Source organism: Labeo rohita, unplaced genomic scaffold (assembly GCF_022985175.1).
Source record: "Labeo rohita strain BAU-BD-2019 unplaced genomic scaffold, IGBB_LRoh.1.0 scaffold_73, whole genome shotgun sequence".
Lineage (NCBI taxonomy): Eukaryota > Metazoa > Chordata > Actinopteri > Cypriniformes > Cyprinidae > Labeo > Labeo rohita.
Window position 1 is genome coordinate 5,679 of NW_026129667.1, and position 23,485 is coordinate 29,163.

General features: G+C 36.4%; 1 protein-coding gene across 3 annotated transcripts; it reads right to left on the reverse strand.

The window, feature by feature from the left end:
* Positions 1–1,359: 1,359 nt before the first annotated feature.
* On the reverse strand, positions 1,360–16,782 carry LOC127161774 (prospero homeobox protein 1-like). Of its 3 annotated transcripts, none has more exons than XM_051104514.1 (7): positions 16,326–16,782; positions 15,902–16,154; positions 15,670–15,730; positions 12,434–14,301; positions 10,806–10,911; positions 10,536–10,730; positions 1,360–2,565 (listed from the first exon to the last, which is right to left on the reverse strand). In XM_051104514.1, the coding sequence occupies exons 4-7, from the start codon at positions 14,233–14,235 to the stop codon at positions 2,380–2,382; spliced, it is 2,289 nt and encodes a 762-aa protein (XP_050960471.1). In that variant the 5' UTR covers positions 14,236–14,301; positions 15,670–15,730; positions 15,902–16,154; positions 16,326–16,782; the 3' UTR covers positions 1,360–2,379. The 3 variants fall into 3 exon arrangements, with proteins under 3 accessions (XP_050960471.1, XP_050960472.1, XP_050960470.1); XM_051104515.1 differs by having other exon boundaries at positions 12,434–14,298; positions 15,902–16,157; XM_051104513.1 differs by having other exon boundaries at positions 15,902–16,157.
* Positions 16,783–23,485: the final 6,703 nt, after the last annotated feature.

Sequence of the window (23,485 nt, forward strand, 5' to 3'; positions counted from 1 at the left end):
TAAAGGATAATGTTCTAAGAATGTTATCAATAAACATTTTTAGAATGTTTTTAGAGAATGTTATCCTACCTTTTAGCAGAATATTTTGGGAACTAAAATAAAACTTGCTGCTGAAAACATTCCCAGAACATGAAACATTTCTAGCTGGGTAGTTCCTTAACTCAGTCTGTGATGGTGTTTCTGCTGAAACACCTTTAGCATGCACCACTTCAAAAATGCCCTCTCTGAAAAACACTTCAATGCTCAGGCAATTTCTTCAGCCACAATATAGCTTTCACTGCAGCATCATTTTAGGTTGCCGCTTTTGCGAACATATCCTGCAATCATTGCAGTCTGCCTTTTAGTTCTTGGACAATGTTTATTTATTTATTTATTTTTTATTTGGAGGCTAAATTTGGCATACATAGCTCTGTGTCTGTGGTCAAAATGGCGACGTATATTGTACTTCACCACCAAAACTGCCTCACAACACAAAAGACATATCGGTTTACTCTTTAAAGCACAAACATTTATTCCCATTCCCACTTTCCCATTAAATTGCCTTCATTTTGCTTCAGTTTTTCTCTTTTTGGACTTTGCAATTCGCAAAATCGACGTATTGTGGGAGATGTAGTTTATGGTCAATTTACGATATAAAGCAACATAGTTTTTTTTAAGACAGTCAAATGCTCTTGTGGGACACATAAAATGATGTGGCGGGCCAGAATAGGCCCACAGGCCTTGAGTTTGACACATGTGCAATAGAAGATTTTTTAGGTAAAAAATTGTTTGCGGCAACCCTTAAATTGGCCACACTGCCAGATCATTCAGGGGTGCAAATCATATATTGAACCAGGAGAAGTAATAATTAAAAATAACAATAGCAATAATAATCATTTAAAAATAAATGTGGTAAAATAATTATAATTGTTGTGTAGTATGTACGCAGCAGGCACCTTGATACCAGTTTGATGTGAAATATTAATCAAGACTTGATCAAGATGCTGTAACATCATTTTAAATTCAGTTTGGATGGCAATTTCTGGGCAAATTAGGCAAAAATAACAAGTTAATCCCACACTGAAATTGGTTTAATGTATATGTAGGCCACTATGTGTGCTGTTCAATTTACATCAAATCAATTTTATGTCAGTTTGATTTACCTATTTGACCTGAGTTTGTTTTTTGACGTCAAACTGGTGTCTTTTTAACATTAAATGCCCACTGGGTAATACTGCAGATTTTAATGCAGAATCAAGCACAATCTACACTTTGTCTGTTGTCTTTTCAACCTCTTTGCAAAAAAGACATTTATGGATTTAGCAGATGCTCTTTTTCAAAGCAACGTATAAAAAAGGAACAAACTAATTTGTCAAAGAGTTAACAAAAGGTATAATACATAATGCCAGGTTTATTAGACAAATAGATCTGGCTGCATTTAAAATATAAAGTAATAATCAGTGTCACTGATTACATACTGATTCAGTGGCAATGTTTAAGCTATTGTGTTTAACACAATCCTGTATTTTCAGCAAAGCAGAATTACTTTGAATTTCTTTGCTGTATCACCATTGCCGTTTGCAGGGTTTTTGAGTATCAACATATTTGCCCTTTACAAGGATGCACAGTAATCCCAGATAACCTAATTCAAGAACCAAATTAGCCAGAGATCAATTATCACAATAAGATCTGGCACAGGTCAAATCATCTCAGATGTATTAAGTGAGGTACAAAGAATATCACATGGGCCTCTTTTACAAAATGTTGCATAGAAACCGTCCTACATTTGATCTTACAATCATTTTTCAAGTGTGCGTACTGTATGTGTAATTCAGACAACAAACATATGCATGATTTGCATGTGCGTATGCCTTTCTTTCAGGTGTGAAATTTATAAATCGTAAATGGTCTTAAAAAATTGTGTGCAGCTGAATGGTTTCAGATCTCTGCCTTGTAAACTCTGCCTAATTAATGTCATTAACATCTAACAGAGCACCAGTCAGCATCCAAATCCTTTACTTGAGAAAGGCAAGCGACAAAAATCAAGCTCTACCACAAGAAAAAGTGTGTGACTCTGCTTAGAAACTGACTCCGCGCTAAGCCATTTTCCTCGATAAAGACAGTTCTTTGGTGTGGATTTTAGTGTTTGCACACTCTAAGATCAAATCTGTGCATGTGCACATTTTGTAAATGAGGCCCCTGGACTGTGAGATAGCCTACATGGACTGTGGAGAGATACACTAAAGGTTACCCAATGAAAAAGAAAGAAAGAAAAGAATAAATAAGACACTACTTCATATAATAAATTCAACTGTGAAAAGGTGGAAAAAAAGGTAAAATTCTCCATCTCAAGTTATCAATTTACATTTAAAGAGGGATGAAAAGAATTTTTTTAACACATTACTCTCGCAAGAGTTCTTGAAGACAACTGGTCGATTTAAATATCTCTGGAACCTCAGAGTCCAGTTTGCAGATAACTTTATAAATGGCCTTCTTCCATGATGGATCCACATCTCTACTGGCCATTATAGCACTGAAGAACTCACGCAAAGTTATCTGAGCTACTTCCAGGAAACGTTCAGGGACCTGCAGAAACATGAAATTAGAAGTGTTAACTGTTAGTTAATCACAGGATCTCTAATTCCACAGCATAATCATCAGAATATACACTGTATATATATATATACATATATATACAGTGGGTACGGGAAGTATTCAGACCCCCTCAAATTTTTCATTCTTTGTTATATTGCAGCCATTTGCTAAAATCATTTAAGTTCATTTTTTTTCCTCATTAATGTACACACAGCCCCCCATATTGACAGAAAAACACAGAATTGTTGACATTTTTGCAGATTTATTAAAAAAGAAAAACTGAAATATCACATGGTCCTAAGCATTCAGACCCTTTGCTGTTACACTCATATATTTAACTCAGGTGCTGTCCATTTCTTCTGATCATCCTTGAGATGGTTCTACACCTTCATCTGAGTCCAGGTGTGTTTGATTATACTGATTGGACTTGATTAGGAAAGCCACACACCTGTCTATATAAGACCTTACAGCTCACAGTGCATGTCAGAGCAAATGAGAATCATGAGGTCAAAGGAACTGCCTGAAGAGCTCAGAGACAGAATTGTGGTAAGGCACAGATCTGGCCAAGGTTACAAAAAAATTTCTGCTGCACTTAAGGTTCCTTAGAGCACAGTGGCCTCCATAATCCTTAAATGGAAGACGTTTGGGACGACCAGAACCCTTCCTAGAGCTGGCCGTCCGGCCAAACTGAGCTATCGAGGGAGAAGAGCCTTGGTGAGAGAGGTAAAGAAGAACCCAAAGATCACTGTGGCTGAGCTCCAGAGATGCGAGAAAGTTGTAGAAAGTCAACCATCACTGCAGCCCTCCACCAGTCGGGGCTTTATGGCAGAGTGGCCCGACGGAAGCCTCTCCACATGGAGTTTGCTAAAAAACACCTGACGGACTTCAAGATGGTGAGAAATAAGATTCTCAGGTCTGATGAGACCAAGATTCAAGACCAAGACTTTTTGGCCTTAATTCTAAGCGGTATGTGTGGAGCAAACCAGGCACTGCTCATCACCTGTCCAATACAGTCCCAACAGTGTAGCATGGTGGTGGCAGCATCATGCTGTGGGGTGTTTTTCAGCTGCAGGGACAGGACGACTGGTTGCAATCGAGGGAAAGATGAATGCGGCCAAGTACAGGGATATCCTGGACAAAAACCGTCTCCAGAGTGCTGAGGACCTAAGACTGGGCCGAAGGTTTACCTTCCAACAAGACAATGACCCTAAGCACACAGCTAAAATAACGAAGGAGTGGCTTCACAACAACTCCGTGACTGTTCTTGAATGGCCCAGCCAGAGCCCTGACTTAAACCCAACTGAGCATCTCTGGAGAGACCTAAAAATGGCTGTCCACCAACGTTTACCATCCAACCTGACAATATTTCAGTTTTTCTTTTTTAATAAATCTGCAAAAATGTCAACAATTCTGTGTTTTTCTGTCAATATGGGGTGCTATGTGTACATTAATGAGGAAAAAAATGAACTTAAATGATTTTAGCAAATGGCTGCAATATAACAAAGAGTGAAAAATTTAAGGGGGTCTGAATACTTTCTGTACCCACTGTATATATATTAGCTTAGTAGAGACTCCAAGACAAATGAGTGTATCAGTTAGGAAATACAAAATGTGCAGTGTTGGAGCAGCTCCAGGATTGTTGTTAGGAACCACTACTTTAGTTTTTTCTCTTCAGCTTTCTATATTAGTGTTCTTTCTCTAGCCCCGGGGTCTCCAACCCAGGTTCTGGGAGATCCTTGCTCTAGTCTTGACCTCAGAGAAATCCAGTATGACTCTGATAATTTGTAACTGGGGAATTATGGTATGGGAGTTCCAGACAGGACTACTATTAACTATTAAAAACCTTTACTGTGTCCTTTACTGCAGCATTTCTCAACTCCAATCCACAGTACTTCTCATTTTGTATGTCTCATTTATTCACACACCTGATTTTAAACATCAGCTTCTTAGCAGAGAGTTACATGAACTGAAATTTCCATTTTTTGAAGATGGAAGATGTGTGTCCTTCTGATGCAGTAGTTCAATCTTTTATGTATGCATTGTGAGAAAACAGTTGTGAATTCCTAATGTTTTGGTGCATTATAAAAAACAGGTTAATGGTTCACATCTATATTTTATAACTAATGAAAATGAAAAATAACTTGCACTAAACTATTTTATAAAAGCTATTACTAACCAATCTGACATAATTTCTGTCATACATCTAAAATTTTTTTATTGAGAACAGAGATTGACATGTTGAGTGGTTTGTTTGAAGTCACCATTAATGTGGTCAGTGTTTGCTTTAGCTGCACTCTTGGCCCTTGACTTTTTAATATTAGTGTTTTACCGACTGCTTAAACTATGAAGAATCAGCATAGGAATCTCAACGGTGGTGACAATAAACAAAAAGCTTCAAGCTGCAGTGCATTTTGGGAGCACCAATTGAAACTCAACCATGGCCCCCAGAATGCATTGCAACATATATAAATTCTGCACCTGAATTGTCTCAGTATTTTCTTTTATTCTTACTATTTGCTTTCATTTTTGAAAATCCTAGAATTGCCCCTGTTGAACATTATAACAATTTGCCTTATTTACTGGCTTTATTTATAAATGTAATTATTTTGTGCTTATTTGTGTTTAACCTAAACTACAAGTAGCGTTAATGTAGACTTACATACCGGTAGCCTATTTAAATATGATTTTATAATTTTATGCTATATTGACCTACTTTATAACCCTCCACTATAATGAGCAGCAACTACTACATTTTGGTATTTTATAATGCCTAGTCATACTTCTGTGGATATTTTGGTGAAAGTAACTTAAAAGTAGTGTAACATGATAATTCAGTGAAAGTAATACTGTAATGTAATTAATTACTTTAAAAGACTAGTAACTAGTAATATATAATGTATTACATTTTGGAAGTAACTTGCCCAACACTGATTATGTGTGCCACAGATGAGTTTTTTTGTTTGTTTGTTTGTTTGTTTTTTTGTGCACAAAATAACACATAGTCAAAAACACAATCAGTAGAACAAAGAGCAATGTAACAATCAGTGAATCAAGCCACTACATAATGTTTTGTTTTTTTTTCAGCATCAACCAGCCAACATTAACTGACCACATTTTCTCTTAGTTGGCTGTGCTCTTAAAACATGTATCCTAAACACAAAATTGATTTAGTGTCTTTTATTTCAGTTGATTTCATCTAAGGCTGTGACTGGAAGTCAGCTGTAGTAATTTTAAATATTTTATAATTTTATTTCTTAAATGGGAAATTTCGTTTTGATTAAATCTATATCTTTTTGTTTAGATCAAAACTAGAATTTAAATTAATTGACATTCTTCAACAAGAAAAATATACTTTCATGCCAGGTTTTATAAAACAGTTTTCATAGAAATATTGTTTAGTGCAAGTTATTTATTTTTCAGTGGCTCAAGTTATAAAATATAGATGTGAACCATTACCCTATGTAATATATATATATATATATATATATATACACACACTGTATGCAATTAATTATTGTGACTGTACTTTGAACTTTTATCTGTATTATATTTCTTTACAAATAAATACATAACTCATTTACCTAAATAAACACAAACATTTTTAAAGTTTTATGATAAACATTGAAAATAGTGATAAAACATTGATGCCCTTTGAGTTAAAGTATACATTAAAGGTTTCTCAATGATTCAATGATAACAATTAGTTATCGGCAGTGTTGGTAAAAGGCACTATATGGAACTTTTGGCTTCTGTGAAGTGATCTAAATTTCTCTTGGATATGCATTAGCATATCTGATGCCTTGGGAGTGTAAACAGGTTGTACCTGTAAACGTGTGAGTACTGACTAAGTCAGTGTGGCAGCAGTGTTGAGCAAAAAATGCCTCCACTAATAGTGAAGCTGTAAGTTTAAATGCTTTTTTGGTTGGCTTCATTCAAGTGTTTACATACTTCTGGAAGTCACCCAGCCAATGGTTTATTTATAGAAATCTTTACATATTAGTCAGTATATACATATTTTCTTTACAAGAGTTAGTCAAATACTGTACATAATATTTTAATGTCCAAAAACTAACCAGCTAAGCTTTCAAAAAACAAACACCGAGACTGATATTTAACACTTCATTTTAGAATAATCGTCAAAACTTCCTCTTTTGCATTCCGCAGGGGAAAAACAGCATACAGGTTTGGAATGACAGAGCATGGATTAATAATGCTCCTTTTTTGGGTGAACTGTTTCTTTAAGAATAGGTGCCAGAACTCCTGGAGTTGACCTTGTTTAAGAGTACAGAGGACAGTACTTTGACTCAGTCTTCTTCTGGGAACATGTTTTTATTTGATCTGCGCTCACCAAACACACAATGACCATGAGAGATAGAGGAAGCGATATACTTGAAGGATCCATGAACTGCACACACACACAATCTAAACTGCTCTGTTTAATCCATAACCAACCAACATGGGAATGTAGTCCAGAACACTTCCCATGTCAGCTGGGAAGTGCACAAGTATAATGCAATGTTCAGTCACACTGCCTTTCTGTTTGTCTGGTTGATTTGAGGGCTTACAGATGGTCTCTCTGAAAGCAAGGCGTCAAACTAACCAGCCTTGATGAAGGGTAAGTAAACACATTGGACTCTGGCCTTGAGTCGAGCCTTGCATTTCACTTTCTGCCATGTGTTTCTCTGTGTGTGTATGTGTGTGATGAAACTGCTCCACATTACACATTTAAATAGTAGCACTACTCACATTTTGTTCTTTACATTGCTGAGAAGTGGTAAGATTTATGGGCAGGGTTAAGTACTTAAAAATATCTATGTAATAGTATAAATCTAACTATACAAATTCTCAAAGACAGAATAGCTGCTGAGAGCATGAGAAAAATTAACAGAGAAGTTAAATATATCTATATATATATATATATATATATATATGTATATGTATATTTCATTACAGTGATACAGAGCCATAAGGTCTTTATCGGTCATCTATTAGATGCGTGTAGCACCCTCATTCAGAATAGTTCCAGGACTGAAACAAATTAAGACCCCAGGTGAACTTGACATTAACTAAACTCAGTTATATATCTGAAACTGTAGTGTGTTGTTTTTCACTGCACTACAGAGACCTTGATTGCTCAAGGTCAGAGGTGTAGATATCCAAAAAGACTGTGTTTCACCCTCAGGTAAAAGTGTAGAACAACTAAAAGAACACACTGATATCACTTTAGAAATCTGAATCCTGAATTCAGCACAATTTCTCACTGAAAATGGAACATAAATACACTGAAAAAGGACAGTCAGCAAGCCTGACTCACACCCTTCAATAACTGCTAGAGCTACTGTATGTTTTGCCACATTGGAAATATGACAAAACCTTCACATTCAGAAAAACTATCACATTCAGACACATCTACACTTTTCAGGCTGATTTCTCTTATCTTTATGGTCTTATTCCGCCCTTTACCCAAACGGACCTATCTGCCCCTGACACCTGAACTTCACAAAAAGAAAATTTCACTATTGTGACAGCTCATATTTCTTATTTCCCCAAAACCAAAAGGGAGGGGAAGTAATACTTTGAGGCACTGCAACACAATAATTGCAGTACATGTGATGTTTTTTTTATTTTTTTGGATGTTAAAAATACTTTCACTTATCCTAGTCTGATATGCAGAGGTGCGTACACCATTAAAAGGTTCAGTTTACCAAAATTATTAAAACATAACAACACTTACTTCAGTGTAAAAAATGATGGAACTTTCTGGGCAGCCATTTGGGTACCAAAGTCAACATTTCCACGACACTTTTACAGTATAGAATGCATGGTGTTTAGCTTGTGTCCAATATGGGCGATTTGCACGTAAGGCTGCTCCAATTTTTGCAATTGTCTTGATTCATATCAAGTGTGTTTAGGCTACTGGCATTCAAGCTTTATAAGTTATCACTCCTGGGTTCCTATAGAGTGCTGCAGCCGCAATGTCAAAACCCAGAAGACTAATTCACAACTGGTTCCCTCAAGATTTTCCTGTGGGTTTTCATAATGGGGTTTTCCAATTCATGAGTGAAATAAGGTCTGTGGTTAACACAACTTGTTGTTACTTTGAAGTTCTTTCTACAGCATAAACTGCACACACTCACACACAAAAATCATCTTATATAGAAATGTAGAAACACACATTTTTAAAATAAACTGCTTCAAAATTTGTGTTTTCAGTATTGGAGTGTATAATTCACACTGTAGAGCAAAACATAAAAGCACCGTCAAGTTATGCTTACCACAGACCTTTAATTGAATTAATTAAAGAAAGAATAAAAAAAAAACATTATAAAAACCCTTTTTTATATTGAGTGAATACTGAGTGAACCATCAGTCTTCTGGGTTTTGACATGATGGATGCAGCTTTCTATAGTGTGTGAAGCAGTGTTGAGTAACCAGTCAGGGTCAGAAATGAACTTTTCCAATAAGGGGCAATATCTGCAACCTGGAATTAATTTTAATTGGCATTTTTTACACTGGTATGGGATGTTTAAGTTCACAAGTAACACAATTTCTCATTTCAGTGGATTAATACAGACACAGACTCACACACTTACACAGGTAAAAGTCAAGGCGGTTGATTTGTGTGTGAAATTTGCATGGCTTGGCACACTTTCCCTAAGCAAAGTTTTAATCAGCCATCACATCTCTTAGACACCTACTGAGAAAATCCTTACCATGCAAAACGTGCGCTTCCATGTCTTCACACAGATGAAGCATGTGTTGGAGCTAACAGTAGATTTGTACACTGATCTCAGCACTATTTGCAAATTCCTCATTTATTTATGTAAATAACAGTGTTGCTACAGTTCCTGGAACCAGAACAACATGTCTTGTGTCTCCATATGTGTGTGTTAGTGTGCAAAAGAATGCCCGTTTCTTCGATTCAGTCAAATTAGGTAAGCCATAGGTAAGAAAAAATGAGATCACTGAGAGAATTTAATCTCTTGTATTTCTACTTTAGCTTCACCTTTGGTATTTTCTGAACAATCGAAAGTCAATGACTTTTCTGTCAAATTCACCAAAGACCAGATTATCTAAATAATTAATTAAGTAATTCTATCCACATTAACTTTAGGTGAAACATTTGAGACAAATTTGATACTTGACTCATCACTGAGAGTTTGCTCCCAAGATTTTTAAGAATTTTTTCTCAGAGCATAGATTAAGTCTTAAGGGCCATGGAGGCAGAAAACGCATGAGAGATGGAGAGATTCTGTTGCAGTGAGAAGGAGAGGGTAGATTTCTATCACATGACTCCAGCACATTTGTGCCACAGAAACACTCAGCAGTGGCGGGTCACCTTCCCCTATAAACACACGCAAACAAACCCTTCCGCAGCATTTCTGTCTCACTCTTCTGCTGCAAAATGACGTCTTCTACCTATAGTGAAGACAGCAGAAACTTTCCATTGTTTTTATAATAAGCTAATTATGTTTTCACAATGCGTCCAAGAGCTCAGGTTTCATGTTTTGCTCCTTTTTGTATTGAATCATTTCTTATGAAGGCTTTAGTTTAGTTATAATTATTTTGCCTTTTTTTAGTTGAACATCTGTTTGTCTTTGTGTCTTTATGTGTGTGCTGGGTGAGAATAGATAAATAGTGTTTTGTATAGTTTTTATATAAACAGGATTGACCATTTCACAATACAATAATCATTTTGATAAAATACTGTCATTTAACATGCAGTATTGCATTGCATTGTAGTATTATAAATGAACTGCACCAAATGTGCTGAAGAGTGTGAAATGGGCCGCTCAAACAAACAGTGCATTTTAAAGCAATGTTTTGAAAACAGAGCCACAATGGTTACAATTTCCATAAAGTCATTTTACCAATGGCTGTCTTATAGTTGACTCTTAACATTAAGCAAAGTTAAGTCTGTGTGTATGCGTGTGTGTGTGTGTGTGTGTGTGAGAACATACCTCAAAATCATTTGCCTTATTGTAGTGCATGTTAAGCACTTTGTAGAGCTCTGAATCACGGCTTACAATGATGTCATCCACTTTTGCCACACCGTCGTTTATGGCCTGCCTGGCAAACTTCTCCATCTGGATGTAGTAGAACTCTCTGAAATTACTGAACCACTTTATCAGCTGAGACGTGATGCACCTGTTAAACTAAAAGAACATTAAGCAAAGAGCGTTAAAAACTGAATAGTTAGTTTTAAAGAATCTCTATCAGTCTGCACTCACCTTCACATCTGAGAAGTACATCTTGAGCATGCTGGAGCTTGGGTACCTGGTGTAGAAGAACATCAGTTTGGCCTTCTTCAGGTGATTTGGGGACAATCCCTCCTGGATTTAACACTAGCAGTAAAGGAAAATAAGCCCACTGCTAAGATTTGCTTGACATTATTATCTCATCACTCAAGGTGTCGGCTCGTCACGTTCAATAAAACATGAAAAACACCACACCAACATATTTTACATCAGAAACTCATTTTACAGGCAAAGCGGGCAACGTCTTTCCCTACGCCCTGATCCCAAACCTCCAGATGTCAAAGAGATAAAGATAGTATTTGCATATCACCTTCAAATGTGTTTGTAACCTTCATTTTAGCAGGGATGGAACACAAATATAGCGGTAAGGGCTTTGGGAGGCTCTTTTGAGCATGGCAAGCTAGAAATGTTTTTCTTAGGTGACAATAATCTGACCCAACATTCTTAAAAAATAAATCATTGTTATAGACTTTTTAGATTTTATTAGATCAGGAGAAGGCAAAATATTTTTTGAGTACTCAGTAATGAAATTATAAACAAACAAACAAACAAACAAACAAAACTACATAGTGTAGCTGATGTTATTAAAGTATATATCTACCAAGGTCTTCTATGTCAGACCTTTGAAGGGGAAGCAAACAGTTTGTCTGATCTTTCTGCCAACGCTGCACATTTTCCTCCATACTTTCAGCATTCATCAATGATCTATTTAAGATAAGAGCACATTGGAAGTTCAAACTGCACTGTGTGTGACACTCCTGCTGTTGTCCTGCACTGACCTCTGCCAGACAACAAAATGGCTGAGTGGGCAAATTTTCCAGACAAAGAGGACTGAGCTGCCTCCTTTAAGGCCTGACATCAGTGCAAAGCATTTTGTGTGGCTGTCAAACAAAAACTGAACCACTGGCAGTATTACGTTGGACAGACAGGGGAAACTTTTATCTGCTTAAAATGCCAAAATGACTCAGAAATGAACATAACCATAGACCCAGCCCACCTTATTCACTACGTAGTCCACTACATTCAGTCACAGTTTAAGCAAGCAAAATTATTTTGTTTCGATATTATAGTGATACAGTTACTGGTGCATGGATCTACCTTTTCAGAACACTTCATAATGTTTGTATGTTTAGAGGATTACCAACTGATTGAACTCCTTAAGAACTGCAGTTTCCTCCTCACAGATTCCACTAAAAGACTAGAAATAGTTGACATTTGCTACGTAAATTTCTTCTTACCGTTGTCTGATGAAATTGCCCATAAAATAAAGAGAATAACTGCTCCTATGCTGTTTGGCCATCGATTAACATTAACATGGGCTATCTTTTCAGAGACAAAGTGAGTAATTTCATTTTAATTAAACATTAATTAATAATTAGATAAGACTTTATTCTAGGGAATAATGTGCACTGACCAGGAACATTTTCAAGACGTAAATAGTAAGTGAAGTCAATATTGATTTCATGTTGACTAGAAAATAACTTGTAGAATATAATGAAAAACTAATATAACTATGTTAAAACATTTAAATTTACAAACTGATTTGTAAAATCTTAAGCACCAAAAAAAAAAAAAAAACTTTTCACTACTATGAAAAGGATATTGTATTGCCTGAGTATGGAGAGATGTCTGACATATCCTGAAGGTCCCCACATTCTGATTTGATGAGTGAAGGCCCTTCAGCGGTGCTTCCCAGGAGAACTGGCGAGCAAGAATGGTTATGCAGCAGATGCTGACTTGAACCCATTTTTGTTCGCAAGCTGGGGGTCTCCCTTGACAGATCCATTGAGCCAGGAGAGTCTTTACTAGAGTATCCTGTTGATGAGGCACCAAGCACGTTCTGAAATGAGTAACCCACCAGAGGAAGTGAAAATGGGTGACGGAATGATGGGGAGATGAAGCCTGGGTTTCCAGAAAGAGAAGATGGATGTAAGGAGGGATGAGGGTGACCATTCTGAGCTCCAGGATCCGAGGACTGGTGGTGTTCGGACGCAGACTTTCGTACTACCAGTGGTAGTGCCTCCGTCTGATCATTGGCACAAGAAAGAGGGACCCCGACAAACGAGTCAAGAGGGCTGGGAAAGATAACGTCACCAAAGCACTGCAGTCTCTGATTAGCAGTGTGGAAGTTGGAGTTGTCCCCGTTAAAAGCATAGTGGTCCTCATTTGCCGGGAGCGATGGGAATACTTGTAAAAGTGGCCGTGGAGGTTTCGAAAAAACATTCACCACAGTGTCTACAACTTGAGACATGGCAGAGTTTAGCTCTTGCTTAAGGGTTTCTGCCAGACGCTTGCCTACTTCATGCATAGACATCAAACCTTTGCTCTTCAAGGAACCTTCATGTTTGGCCATCTCTCCATCCAGCAATGCTTGTTCACAGAGCAGGGCCTTCGCCTCATCCAGAAAGCAACCTGGATCCAAGCCTGCTATCTCATTATCAGATCGATCAGACACAGAATTTTGAATGAGATGTTCATTGGTGCCACTATCACCTAGCATCCCATCAGATCGTACACTGTCTTCTGAGAGATTTCCTCCATCTGCTTCAGAATCTGTGCTGTCATAGATCTGGAAGAACTTTTCTTGAAGCTGCCTCAGCTGTTTCTGCATGTCTTCCAGCTGTAGTTTCAACTGCCTGCGTTCTTCAACCTTCTGCTCTTTATGTGTGGAAACCAGCTGCTGGAAGCTATGCTGCTGCTGCTGAGGTAATTTTTGTTTCCTCTTGTTCTCACGATTGCTTTCTCGTGGGCTAAAGGACTGCACAGTCATCTCGGTTTCTCCCTCTAACTCCTGCTCACAATCCTTTCCACTGGAAATAGATGTTGCCATCACATTCGGTAAATGATTCATTCCGCGAATTATGTTTTCAACACGAGCACGCTTGGCCCGAAGGTGATCTTCATTTAGCCGCTCAGACTCTAAGTGGTTCAGTGAGATTTTTCCAAATGGTGAGAGACTCTCTTCAGCACTCTCCTGGGATGAGTTGCTGAAAGTGTCCTCCTGTAGTGGTTCAGGTTCTGCGTTCCTGGGGATTACCGACTCCCTGCCTCCTGTTCCTCTTGTTGCCTTATTGCTCTTCAGTAGCTTTGTGATGATAGTGGCACCAGAAAAGGGTATCATGTTATCCTCATATGAGCTGCCCCTTTTAAGCAGTTTGCGGAGAACGTTTGATTTGGCCTCACCAAACTGAGCCCCTTGGCAATCAAGCACATCCTGTTTCTTACTGTGATGGGAGTTCATGGCATCAGTGATGACAGTGGATTTGGCTGCTTGGGTGGCAGTGATGAAGGCAGAAGTTTGTGTTGATGAGGCAGATGAGCTAACAATTCTTTTCACTCCAATGTCTACTCGTCTTCGTTTAGTCTGTCGATTTAGATGAAACCCTGTATCATGGTCTGGCATTTCTGGTGCTTCTACTGGCCCATTTCCCACAAGCCTGAACCTTCAAACCTCTATCACAGTCACCTACTGACAGAAAACCAGTGAGAGAAACACAAAATAATCTTGAATCTTTTGTACTGAATCATTTTTTTTTAAATTAAACAACCAAACCTAAAACAAATATTTACAAAAATATTATACAGCTTATATTTAATATTACTACTATTAAATAGTAGTTAAGCCTTAAATCAGTATTACTGATCTGAAGCAATGGACAGATTTAAATGCAGACATTCAACAATCAACAATTCATCACCTTAGAATTATATGGTTCTATCTGCATTCTGAGCACTATTGAGATATTGAGCTTCAAAGTTTTTGCATTCCACAGACTTCTGTAGATAAACCCATTTTTGTTTTCTAAAAAAAGGGCCAAAATGTACACTTACAAACAAAACATCACATAATGTAAATAAGTTGTCACAGAATAAGAATATGTGAATAACTAAATTTTGACAAAAATGTCAGACAGAACCTTATAATTCGTGGTGACGAATAATTGAATTTATTGAAATTATTGTAATTTCTATTAATTAAAATTGTGAACATCCTTTTAGCAATGATTAGGGGTTCTTTGTCTTTTTTTCTGTATTGTTTTTTTTTTTCTGTTTTGTGCTTTGTTTGGCCAGAAGTAAGAAAGAAAGAAAGAAAGAAAGAAAGAAAGAAACAAAGAAAGGGACACATTTACCACTAACACTAGCTTGACAATGTGTGCTTTGTGATAACATCTATCTATTTTTTTTTAATGTTAGTAAATGTCTTTAAATACATACATACATACATACATACACGGACGGTCTAGTTTAAAACACACTGGCAACCTTACAAACGTTCTCTTTGTTTTGTTGTTGTTGTTGCTGTTGTTGTTGTTTTTTTTTTTAAACAAGTAAAAGTTTTAACTAAATGAAATCATAAATGAATTGCTATGTGGTGTGACCAATGATTAAAAAGTATACATATAAATAATCTATTTATTAACTTAGAAATAACATTCATTATTTACATCCATAATTTTATTTGCTTAATTGCTTTTTATTTTTTTTCTGCATGTTTCTACTATTGAAAAGTGATCGTTACGTCAATGACCCATATTTAATATTTATTTATATGACGTGGACACATAGCCACATGGTCCAATTTATTGATAAGGGTAACATAATTTCATTTTACGTTTCAAATCTCATATACATATCAGCATTTCACCGAAATCATATAAATAAATCACATACATAAAAAAACGACAATAGAAGTCAATAGAAGTAGATGTCCAAAAGAAAAATAAATAATGCAAGACGAGGGAAAATTCAGTTTAAACCTATGAAACGTCAGTACATTGTAACTCCCTCACCAAAAAACTTCATCATTCACTGTCGTACAGAACAAGAGGCCACTTACCTCACAAATGACTGCCAGGGAAGCTGCTGTGGTAAAATAAAAATCTTCCAGCTGGACGAGACTGTGGGGATAAAACAGAAAGTGAGTGACGGGCGAGAATGATGGAACAGTAGCCTACCAGACCAGCGCACTGCACGCGCTCCTCCAGCTGTAAGAAGCACTTAAAGACTCCAATAAGGGAAACAGGAAGACACCGCGTCATTAAATCAGTGTGATGTAACGCGCTACCCACCAATAAGAGCAACTTGATGACCACTCCACAAACCAAGCGTGATATTCCAATTGTGTATTCAAATTAATGCGCGTCTTTTCCCTTCAACTGACAAACCAGATTCACCCGAGTTCGGTCGGCATCGGTCGAACAGACTTCAGGCACAGACCTAAAGTTTTGCCTTAAAATGTTTGCCTGATTTTGTTTCACAGAAGCCTAATGCCACGTTTTTATCCACCACAGAGTGTCCAAGAAAAGAGCAGCCCATCTTTATCTGCTGAAAGACAAAAATATAAGGAAGGATAATAACATTTTGCAGTACATGTCAAGGTAATTATATGTTTATATATATATATATATATATATATATATATATATATATATATATATATATATATATATATATATATATATAAAGGTACAGTTCTTTGCAATTAAACCCCACCTTAGGTATAGCAACCCACTGAGCAAACGACGTCCAAACGACGTCATTTCAACGTCTTTGTCGGAATATAGACATGATCTGCACGTCGGGTGGACGTCTCATGTTTGTTGGGAAGACAGTCTAGAAAATGTAACAACTAGACCATTCTTATTCTCATCTATTTTTTTCATTTGCAGAAAAGATAGGTAAGTTGATTTCCCATGCTGCAAGCTAGTCGTTTTTGAGGATGACTGGAGCTTGTATTCCACATCAGGCATCATCAAACAGCAATAAATAAATTCTAAAAACTGAAATTTAGGACCATTGTAAAAGCATGAATTGTCCCGGTCATCTGTACTAATTTATAGTCTCCTTTGGAATTATGCTGGTAAAGCAAATGCAGGAGTTTTGTTTCAAAAACAACACATCAATTAACAATAAAATATAAATTAACAGTAACGACTTGCCAGCCACACCGGCCCCAGATCAAATGAGAAAAGATTGTGTGAGAGAGAGAAAAAAATAGTGTCTGATGTGCAACACACTTATTGGCCAACTAGCTGTTTATCTTTTTGGCTCACATGCTTTCGATAAACACACACACATACTGAAGTGCAATGACAGACCGGCCACTAATCTGTGATAGCCATACAAGATTAGTCTAGCTGTCTAGCTATCTATCTATCTGTCTGTCTGTCTGTCTGTCTGTCTGTCTAGCTATCAATCTAGACTGGCTGTCTATCTAGCTGTCTAATCTCTGGTTATTTTCACATTATGAATGTCTTACTCCTGTGCTTTGATGTTCTCTTGACCTACTGATTGTGTGACAGAAGGTCACCAGACAGTATACTACAAACAGAACTCCAGCTTTACCTGTTATTTTCATAAAGACTAAGTGGAATAACATAGATAAGAGCGGTGCTTTTGTAGTACATGTGCGGTAATTAGAGTTGACCTCACAGTGCCTCATAGGTTAAACTGTCTCTTTTTCATTTAGCCATCTGTACAAGAAAGTAAAACGATATCTTATTATAACAACCACAGTAGAGAATCAGTTGAGGTCTTGCCAGAATCTACGAGTTTAATTTTTTGGCAGCTACACATGAAGACTAGTCTCTGGAAAATACATTAACTTCAAAAATAACACCAACGTCAATTCATGCAAGAGTTAGTTTGCCCCCAAAATGAAAATTTTGTAATTATGTATTCATCTTCATATTGTTCCAAAGTGTTACGTCTGACTAGTTGAAAAATTCCACTTTGCACTGACTCTGAATATTGGATTGATTTTATAGTTCTATCATAACAACTCTCAGAAGATTTATAGCATGGTAATGGATAGGACAATAATAATGTATTTGGTCTTGATGGAATAGATCTGCTACGCTGCTGTTGCTGTTGGTTATTGCTGTAGTTGTAGGTTATTGCTGCTGCTGCTGCTGCTGCTGCAAGTGCAGTAACTTGCTACTGTCAATACATACAGCAATACAGTACTGTGAGTATTTAAGACATACTGCTGCTGCACAAATAGCATATAAAATAACCTGTAGCAGATCTATACAGGTGGAGCTGGGGAAAGTGGAGCATTTTGGAGGAAAACTGAAAGCACACTGCAGAATGCTCAAGTGAATGCTAACCAGCAATTTAAATGTAAAGCAGTAGCTCATTGGATTGCTTACCAACATGGACCAATCAGCTTGTGTCAAGTCATTTAATACTGTGAATATCATCAGTTACATTAAGGATCCTCAGCCTGTGCCATCTAAAGTTTCATGAAAGAACCTGGCATTTCTTATGCTTACATACAATCCACTACATGGCCTGGCTCCACAAAACCTGTCCAGGCATTTTATACTGTGTATTTACTTTGCTTCTCTCAGCATGGTCCTTTTGTAGTCCATCAAATATGTCTCCGCTCAATGGTTGATAGGGCTCTTTTCAACTTCTGAAATACTTCAGAAGGAATGACTCATTTTTTGCATCTGTATATTAAAGTGAAGATCATGATAACTCTCTAGTAATGACTGGAATCATTGTAAGATACTGAGGTGTATGTAAGGTTTTGGATGGTAATGACTCAAGTGTTACTACATCCTTCTAAAGGAATTACTAATTATTTGGATCCGTATTCTAAAGTGATCATGGTAACCCAACAATTCAAGCATTACCAAAGTATGACTATCCAGAACCTTACAAAAACTTTTTTCAACTTATGCTCCTAAATTGTAGAACAAACTTCCAGCCTATATTTCTGAGGCACTGTCACTTCGTATTTTTAATTCTTACCTGAAAACACATTTTTAAGCTGGCTTCTTGATTGTAATATCTATATGTTCATTTATTGTCTATGTATTTTTACTAGTTTGTGATGTTTGCATTGTTTAACACGTGAAGTGCTTTGAGAAAGTCCTTTAAAGGCACTATATGAAACTAAGTTTATTTTTATTATTTATTAGAGGAATCAGATACATGCTCGTGCATATACAGCATAGTATAAACTGAAAAAAAATATTTTGTTGGTTCAACTTAGAAATTGTACTTCATGTGGTAACATCTACAATAACTGGTTTTGTTGAAATGCAATAAATAATTTTAAGTTGACTTTCACTTTGCTGCAGCTTAAAATATATAATCATTTCAAATCATAATTTCTCATTGAACCAACATTCACTAATCAGCATGGAGCAGGTGTGCATGTTTTGAATGTGTTTGTTTTGAGCATTATTGGAAGTTGTATGTTGGGTCAATGTAATGGATTTAAGTTGAAATAACATTCTCTCATTTTCTGCTACATAATCTTGATTGGAGTAGGTTACAACAACAAAATTAGAATTATAGGTAATATCAGATAGAAATACCTCCTTAAACCAACAACTGCACAGGTTCACTTTTTACAGTGAGATTGTACTCTTGCTCTAAGCTGTCAGCCTTCATTCTCATAAATCTACTTTTCTGTGGTGAGGAGGGCACTGCACACCTTGTCAGAAACACCCACATTAAGCACTAAATAAACCAAAACATCCTGCCCTCTGCAGCACTCTAGAGGCCCCGAACGAAGCCTGTGGCACACCAGCACCGCTCTTCGTTGGGGCAGGTCGCGTCTCCTTCCCTTTCATTCATCTCTCAGTCTTTCCTCAGTCACCTGGCATCTGTTTGTATATTGTGTGGTTCATGGCTGTTCTCCACTCAGAGCTTTAAAGCATTTTTTTTTCCATTCCAATGACTTCCTGATCCCCGTGATGTCATAATGGAGGAAAGTCGGTACTAAAGCGGAGGATGCAAACACCCATTTCCTGTCGTGTGCCAGACCCACTGATGTGAGATTTTAATTGTGATCCTGGAAAGGAAGTGTTCCATATCTGGGACATTAGATAAAGAGCATGTATCATGAAATTTTAATGGCTGCTCAAATTTTATGGGTGTTACAAACAAAATCATTTACAATCAAATCATACCCTGTGCACAGAGGTGATGTTGCTTGTATTATAAAAACATAAATCCACATTTACTTTAATATCAAAAATGTCAATATTACAGCGTGCTGCTGGTTCTTGAGTTTTCCTTTTTATTCTGCTCAATCCCCATTGTTCTCTTTCTAAAGCGTCACTCGTGTCTCTTACCTGAAATTCACAGGGACACTTTAAAGCTTAATTTCCTGTCTTTTTTCTTCTATTATAATCCCTATTAGATTCTTTGGGAATATTCCTATAGTACAGAAACACAGATAACTGTCTTAATGATCTGCCTTAATGGCAGAAAGCATTTAAAAATATCCATCAATGGTTTTAAAATCCAATAACTGAACTTAATAAACAGACAGAAATGGTACAGCAAAGTGGAGCTCCGGCAGAATATCCTCTCTACAGCTAAAAACTGTATACTATGATTATAATGGACACACAAACTTGTGAAATGACAGAAAAAAATATTAATCTTCAATGGTGTCATCATGTCATTGGCTAAAGCGGTAATACTTTAGAATACAGTTCCGTCATTAGTGAATAACTACACAGGAACAAATGACTAATGCACTATTAACATTCTAGTAACTACTACTGACTAACAAGAAATTCTGAAATCAGTAACTACTATTTTTTCATATCTCCCGAAGAACTACTATATATAGGTTTATAATTAATGTGAATGATGCAAAATGTACAATTAATTCTACAGTGAAGATCATGGAAACCCACTAGTAATAACTAGTAATACCAAATACTTCAGAAGGAATTACTCATTTTTTGGATCCGTATTCTAAAGTGAAGATCATGGTAACTCTCTAGTAATGACTGAAATTATTGTAAACTATTGAGGTATATGTTAATTATATATTTTGCATTATTTACATGAATTATGAACATGTATATAGTAGTTCTTAGACGCTCTCTGGGAGATATGAAAAATAATAGTAGTTACTGATTAGCTAATAGTGAACTACCATGTTCAACTGAGCACTATTACTTACTGATTTGTTAATCAGAGTTTCTTGTTAGTCAGTAGTAGTTACTAGAATGTTAATAGTTCATTAGTCTTTTGTTCCCGTGTAGTTATTAATTAATGACGGAACTGTATTCTAAAGTGTTACCACTAAGGTAAAACAAACACAAAACCAAGCTATCGGTTCAACTTAGAATGGACTGACAAATACTTGTTAACGCATGAATGAATGCTGTTTTAGATACAGATAATCACACTCGCTCAGCCCACCATCTTTTTTTTCTAATAATACTCTACACAATATAATATGCTTTCAATAAAGCAACTCAACTGTCAGCTTGAGATTTAAGCCCGTGGCGGAAGAAAATAGTTATGCACACAAAAGGGGTTTTTAAGACAATCATTGGTTGTTGTGTTTCTATTATTTTATTTTATTTTATTTTATTGTATTTACATACTTGTGCTATCGAACCGTTGTATAAACACAATATCACACTCGTAGCCATGTGATACCTTTCTATATAGGCCCACAGCTCTCTTGTGCCAGTAAAGTCATTAAATTAATGTTGCACCCAAAAGGAAGATTTGTCAGATCAAACATAGTTTAATCTTGATTTTATTATTGAATTAGCATTTGTGGATCAAGTGGCCATTTTAGATTTTTTCTCCAATTGCAAGTACAGGTCTTTGCAAGAAAAGAGTTACCAGATTGGTGGGCGAGGCCAAAACAGAGGGCCACACAATTAAAAATGGACACTTTTGTTCTTCAGAGACCTCATTCTCCTCCACTGTAATGCCACATATAGTAACTGAGCCTAAGTGAAGCAGCCACCACTAGATGGCACTACAGAGATGCTGTGTATTTTTGTCTTCTATTTTGTGCTCAAATGGTGTTAAAAAAAACATGTATTTCATGTTTACACACACACATATCACTTTCTTTTGTATTTTTAATTGATACTGTCAATCAGTTGAATGCTTATTTGCTTGTTGCTATGCTTGGACAGAAAAAAAATTGTTACTTGAGACTGGTGATGTCTTGGCACCTGGGGCCCTGTGCTGGGGATTGGAGGTGCTGTGTTTAGGACTGCTGATATTGTCCTTGGGAGCAGCGGTTCTGCACTTGATAATATTACTACTACTATATTACTACTAATAATATTATTATTGTTATTATTTTTATTATTGTGTAAATTTCACCCCATATTCATTAATTTAATATGTACTTTTTCCTTTTTTCATTAATTATGAAGGGCCCCAGAAAATTGTCTAACTCTCTAACTTTCCTCTTTCCTCTGCTGACTTCTGATGTTTCTTCTGATTGCCTTTTCCCCCAAGAACAAAAGTGTGAGTTGCAGCCCTGGAGGCTGTAACTTTTTTTTTTTTTGCTCGTCCCTTGAGTCTAGCATGTTTTTCTTCACTGAATCATTTACATGGTCCTGCATTTGTGTGACGGGCTTGGACCTAGGCAATGAAAGGAAATAATATTTTTTAATAAAATGTTATATTTGAAAATACATATTTAATAAAAGTACAAAAAGATTAATAGCAATGAAAAAAACTCACACTGAAAGATTCAGTGACGTCTGAGAAGTTGCATGCTTCTCTTCCAAAAATAAGGTAAAATTGTGAAAACATCCGATATTAAACAGCACAGCATCAAGGTATTTGTTGCCATATTTGTAGTTCATCCTGTTTTCCAAGTGTGCTGAGAAAAAAAAAAACAGTAATACTGCTTACTTAAAGCGCTCATTACTCCATTTAACACACCTGATTTGACTCCTCAGCTCAATGAGTAGAGTTTGCTAGATTTAATTTGGTTTGACCTAGGACTGGGTTAAAAATCTGTAAAATTCAATACATATAAAAAAACACAAACCAACTCATTCTCACATTGAAAGGTTATACCATTTCTTTGGAAATTTAAATATTGGCCATTTTTACAACCAGAGGCTGCACAATGTTGTGTCTTGGAAATCATGTTGACCTTTTCAAGATGGCAGATGCATCGACAAGTCTGGAGCTGTAGAATGTAGTATATACCTATACATATCTATTCTTTTCTATTTTCACTACTGTAGTTTAATAGTGTCTCAAATTATGACAGATCAATACTATGACAGATGAAATACTTTTTTTATAAGCATATTGAATATTAACATCACAACATTTTGTCTTGATGTTGCACATACACACCGAGGGGGAAACTGTACCAGAGAAGGTTTTATTATTTGAAAAAGCCAACGTCCACAACTCTACCATTGGTGAACGCATAATGGGCAACTTGGATCATGTGTGCCTGATGTTGTTTAATTTCAATTAGAGTTGTGCAACATCAGTTGGTCTGTGGATACCACAAACGTGCCATAAAACTAAAAAAAAATCTTAACAAGTTAAAAAAAATTTTCTTGCTCAAGAAAGACACATTATGAGAGCGTATTAAAAAAATGTAAATACATTTTATTCAAGTCTGCTAAAATTGAATTATGATTCAGAGTTACTCATCCTGAATTTGAAGGTTGCACTACAAATAATCTTCATGTCAGTTTGATTACATGAGCTGTAAATTTTCTGGCATGCTCCATTTGTATTCCTTAGGAAAACAATGTAACCCTTGGTATATTTAGTGTAACATTTAGTGTGAGATATGATATCACAGAACAATATTTGTGGCAATAACTCTTTAACCCTGTAAGGCCCACTGTTCTAATATTACAACAGCTTGACTAAAAAAAAAACCCTGC

What these genes read in the sequence shown, in the direction of transcription:
- LOC127161774 (XM_051104514.1), bottom strand. Translation starts at nt 14,235, where the DNA reads ATGCCAGACCATGATACAGGGTTTCATCTAAATCGACAGACTAAACGA. An exon ending in CCATACTCAGGCAATACAAT is followed by an intron (nt 10,912 to 12,433) that starts ATCCTTTTCATA and finishes CTAGTGTTAAAT; the next exon opens with CCAGGAGGGATTGTCCCCAA. An exon ending in TGTACTTCTCAGATGTGAAG is followed by an intron (nt 10,731 to 10,805) that starts GTGAGTGCAGAC and finishes ATGTTCTTTTAG; the next exon opens with TTTAACAGGTGCATCACGTC.